The sequence below is a fragment of the Myotis davidii genome, unplaced genomic scaffold (genome assembly GCF_000327345.1).
Source record: "Myotis davidii unplaced genomic scaffold, ASM32734v1 scaffold1608, whole genome shotgun sequence".
Lineage (NCBI taxonomy): Eukaryota > Metazoa > Chordata > Mammalia > Chiroptera > Vespertilionidae > Myotis > Myotis davidii.
This window is the reverse complement of record NW_006299164.1, coordinates 271,777-276,124: the sequence shown is the minus strand read 5'-3', so window position 1 is coordinate 276,124 and position 4,348 is coordinate 271,777. Positions and strand designations below refer to the sequence as shown.

Here is a 4,348-nt window from a genome sequence, read left to right as displayed (position 1 = left end):
GGATTGTTATGTGAGGTAATGAATGTCCACATCCTTCAAGTTCCTTAAATTTGGTTTCCCTGCCCTAACTGGTTTGGCTCAGTGTACGGAGAGCGTCGGCCTGCGGACCGAAAGGTCTCAGGTTCCATTCCGGTCAAGGGCATGTACCTTGGTTGCGGGCACATCCCCAGGAGGGGGTGTACAGGAGGCAGCTGACCGATGTTTCTCTCTCATGGATGTTTCCAACTCTCTATGCCTCTCCCTTCCTCTCTGTAAAAAACCCATAAAATATATTTTTTTAAAAAGAATAAAAGATATATGCAAAAGCATATATAAAACAAAATTTTAAAAAACTTTGGTTTTGCCCTAACCGGTTTGGCTCAATGGATAGAGCGTCAGCCTGTGGGCTCAGGGGTCCCGGGTTCGATTCCGGTCAAGGGCATGTGTCTTGATTGCAGGCATATCCCCAGTAGGGAGTGTGCAGGAGGCAGCTGATCGATGTTTCTCTCTCATCGATGTTTCTGACTCTCTATCCCTCTCCCTTCCTCTCTGTGGGAAATCAATGAAATATATTTGAAAAAAAACAAAAACCTTTGGTTTCACATTAAAACCAGCCAGTGGCATCCTGCCCCTGCCCCCACCCCCACCCACCTAGGACCCATGCTTACCAGCAGGGCCTGCACCGCCTCCGCCACGGCCCCCTTCTCCTCCTCCAGGCTCCGGATCTGCTCCCGCAGCTGCCTCAGCTCCTGCCATGTCGCGATCTGGGGGTGAACACAGCAGGGGAAGATGTGAAGCAGCCCCCGTCCTCTGCCCCACCTGGACCCTCACTGTCCGGGGCAGCCATTCTCCCCCCTTCCCTTCTATGAGGACTTCCTGGAGCTTCCCTTCCTCAATCCCCACGGACTGGACGATGGACCCTAAGGAGAGCTGAACAGCGGAACAGGACAACATCCTAAGGGACACAGAACAAGGAGATGAAAGCACCTGGCGCTGAGGGACGTGGAGCTGGGCCCCCGCCAGCACTCAGACTCCATGTGGGAGCAGAGGAGCCTCTACCCTAGGGGCTGCCGGAGCAGCTAACCCTGCATTCTCCAACCCGGGGTCAGGGCGCAAGGGAGCCCCGCTCTCCCTTCTGGGGCACACATGTTGCCTTGGAGGCCCTCTGGAGGCCCAGATCCCCGGGCAAACCCCTTTGTCCTCTCTGGTTGCAGTTTCTTTTCAACAAACGGGTATAGACACTGCCCTAAGGCCCTGGGCCAGAAACGTGGAGGGGACACGGCCATAGGCTGGGTTGCTACTCATTTAGAGGCTCCTCCTGGATGTTCCCTGTCACCATGTGCAAGATGACTCTGGGAAAAGCATCACCCAGATCGGCTCCTCCTCCTTAGGGGCAGCCCTCCAACTGCCATCCTCCATCCCAAAGCCCTGGGCCTCCTCCTGGATGCCACCCCAGCCCCGAGGCCAGGCACCAGGGCTTGTCAAATCTGTCCTCCCATCCCCCTCTCCCGGATACCCCAGATCCTGTCATTTCCAATGAGGATCCCTGTGTGAGCCTCCCAGCCTCAGGCTCCCCTTCTCCCCCCAGTCCGGCCAGAGTTCTTACACAGCCCCTCTTCTGCCTGAGAGTGACCACTGCTCTGCAGTCCCCGGGGACAGTCACACAAGGCCGCATGCCACAGTCCTCCTCACACTTTATGCCCCAAAGAAGTGTTCTTTTTCAAGCTTTGGGATGTGGTAAATAGACACCAAATTTACCATTTTAGTCATTTTTTAAGAATACAGTTCAGTGACACAGAGTACATTCACACTGTTGTGTTACCATGATCCCTATCCATCTCCAGAACTCTTTCACCTTCTCAAACTGAAACTGTACCCATTAGACACAAACTCTCATTCTCCCCTCCCCAGCCCCTGGCAACCACCATTCTACTTTCTGACTCTATGAGTTTTACTCTAAGTAACAGATAAGTGGAATCATATAGTATGTCTTTTTGTGACTGGATTTTTTCACTTAACATATGTCCTCAAGATTCAAAGTGGATTGAGCGTTCTGTACATGCCTGGGTTGCAGGGCTCAATCCCCAGTAGGGGGCATGCAGGAGGGCATGTAGATCGATGTTTCTATCTCTCTAAAATAAAAACATTTTTTAAAAAGGGTTCATCCAAGCCCTAGCCGGTTTGGCTGAGTGAATAGAGCGCCAGCCTGCAGACTGAAGGGTCCTAGGTTTAATTCCGGTCAGGGGCACATGCCCAGGTTGTGGGCTCGATCCCCAGTAGGGGGCGTGCAGGAAGCAGCGAATCAATGATTCTCTCTCATCATTGAAGTTTCTATCTCTCTCTCCCTCTCCCTTCCTCTCTGAAATCAATAAAAATATATTTTAAAAAATAAATAAAAAAGTTCATCCATGATATAACATATGTCAGACCTTCCTTTTTAAGGCTGAACAATATTTTTATACATAGGGTAGGGTGTCCCCCAAAAGTGTATACACACACTTTGAATAATTACTAATTCCAGTGGGTTAAATCTGAAAAGAAAGAAAAATCAGTTGAGCTATATATAAAGTATATATACATTTTTTAGGACACCCTGTATATACAAACACACACACTCACTCACTCACACCACATTTTGTTTATCCATTCATCTATCAATGGACACTTGGGTGATTTCCACATTTTGACTGCTGTGAATAATGCTGCCATGAACATGAGTGTGCAAATATCTGCTGAAGTCCCTGCTTTCAATTCTTTGGGGTATATACCCAGAAGTGGAATTGCTGGATCATATAGTAACTCTATGTTTAATTTTTGGAGGAACTTCCAGACTGTTTTTCTATAGTGACTGTATCCTTGCCAACACTTGTTATTTTCTGCTTTTTTTTAAAATAATAGCCATTCTAATGGGTATCTAAGCCAGGACTTTTAAAATCAAATAGAATATAAAACATAAGAATGTATCATACATAGTAAGAGCAAGAATTGTTAGTAAAACTGGTTTCATCTTGGGGTGTGTGTACTAGATCAGGATGTGAAATGTGTTTCTTACTCTCGGCCACAGGGTGAAAGACCCTAAATTATCTACATGCCCACCAAATGGATCTTTCATTTTACCTCTAGGTTTAGTAGTGCTGATCCCTTCACTGGGGACCCTCCTCCCGTTCCCCTGGCTGACCTCACTCATTCCACAGATGTTTGCTTAATGCCACCTCCTCTGAGAAGCCCTCCCAGAACGGTGTCCTCTACGCGTTTTTATAAAATCTTTATGTCCCTTCCGCCCCCTACTCTGTCTTTACAGCACTTACCAGAGATTAATTATGTTTTTAATTGTATGTTAAATCTCGCTCTTTCACTAGATTGTGAATTCAAATTGTCTTGCTCGTGAGTAAGCATAGTGGGGTAGTTAACACTGCGTCTGGAACCAAGCAGCACAGGTTCAAATTCCCACTTGTCGCCAGCTACATGATTTTGGGCAAGTTAATTAACTTCTCTGAGCCTTATGGCACCTACCTCACAGGGTTGTGGTAAAACTTAAATGAGGTTAATATGTATAAAGCACTTAGAAAAGGATAGTAGGAGAGTCCAGGAGAGGGCTGCAAGGATTTGGGGTCCCCACCATCCTCAACACCGCAGCAAGACCTAAGTATGGTGACGCCGGTTCTAGTTGGACTAGATTTAGCCTTAGGATGAGCCCGGTATGAAGTCGAAGCACAGAGGACATTGGCACACAGTTCCTAGCGCGGAGGGGCTACCCAGCACGCTTTGCGGAACAGGCCCATGATGGGGGTCCAGGGAGTAGGGCCTCAGCGCTCGGTGGACAACGCGCACATGCGTGAGGTCCTGACATTACACGTGGAAAAGAACTAAACTTCAAGCGGTAAGACCGCCCCCTGCTGGAGAGTGTCTCGCAAGCCCATTCGTCCGTAAAGTGAACAGCCAATAGGCAAAGCGCTCTGGCCCCGGACGCTGGCCCGCGCAAGCGCACTCACGATCGCCGGCAGGTCGTCCGGCCGCAGCTCCCCCTTGCGGTGCTCCAGGGTGCGCGCGGCTTCTTCCGGGCGTGTGCACAGCGGCTCCAAGTCCAGCTGAGGGAGCGCGCTGTAGCCCTCGCGTGCGTGCTCGTACAAGAGGTTCCGTTCTCGCCTCTCGGTTGCGAAACTTCTCCTTGGCCTCTGGCTGCAGACACAGCCTCCGCGGGGCCGGAGCCCTCGGCGGGCCACCAAAGGCAACCAGCGCCGGGCTACAGACGCAGCCATCTTGGCCAGGGGACAAGGCGACACACACCCTTCGTCCCGCCCACTCCGCGTTTAGACCAATTGCAAAGCAGCCATCCTCCGGCGGACGAGTCACACAGACGGAAGAGGAG

The 4,348-nt window shown here is 50.2% G+C and overlaps 1 protein-coding gene across 2 annotated transcripts in view; it reads right to left on the bottom strand.

The window, feature by feature from the left end:
• SARS2 (seryl-tRNA synthetase 2, mitochondrial) overlaps positions 1 to 4,311 on the bottom strand; it is an 11,520-nt gene extending 7,209 nt beyond the window's left edge. Inside the window, exons 1-2 of one of the 2 annotated variants that reach the window (XM_006774638.2) lie at positions 3,972 to 4,311; positions 648 to 743 (exon numbers count right to left, since the gene is read on the bottom strand). In XM_006774638.2, coding sequence (XP_006774701.1) covers positions 648 to 743; positions 3,972 to 4,238 — 363 coding nt within the window. In that variant the 5' untranslated portion in view covers positions 4,239 to 4,311. The remainder of the gene's footprint in view (positions 1 to 647; positions 744 to 3,971) is intronic. The other variant, XM_006774637.2, reaches the window with a different exon arrangement.
• Positions 4,312 to 4,348: the final 37 nt, after the last annotated feature.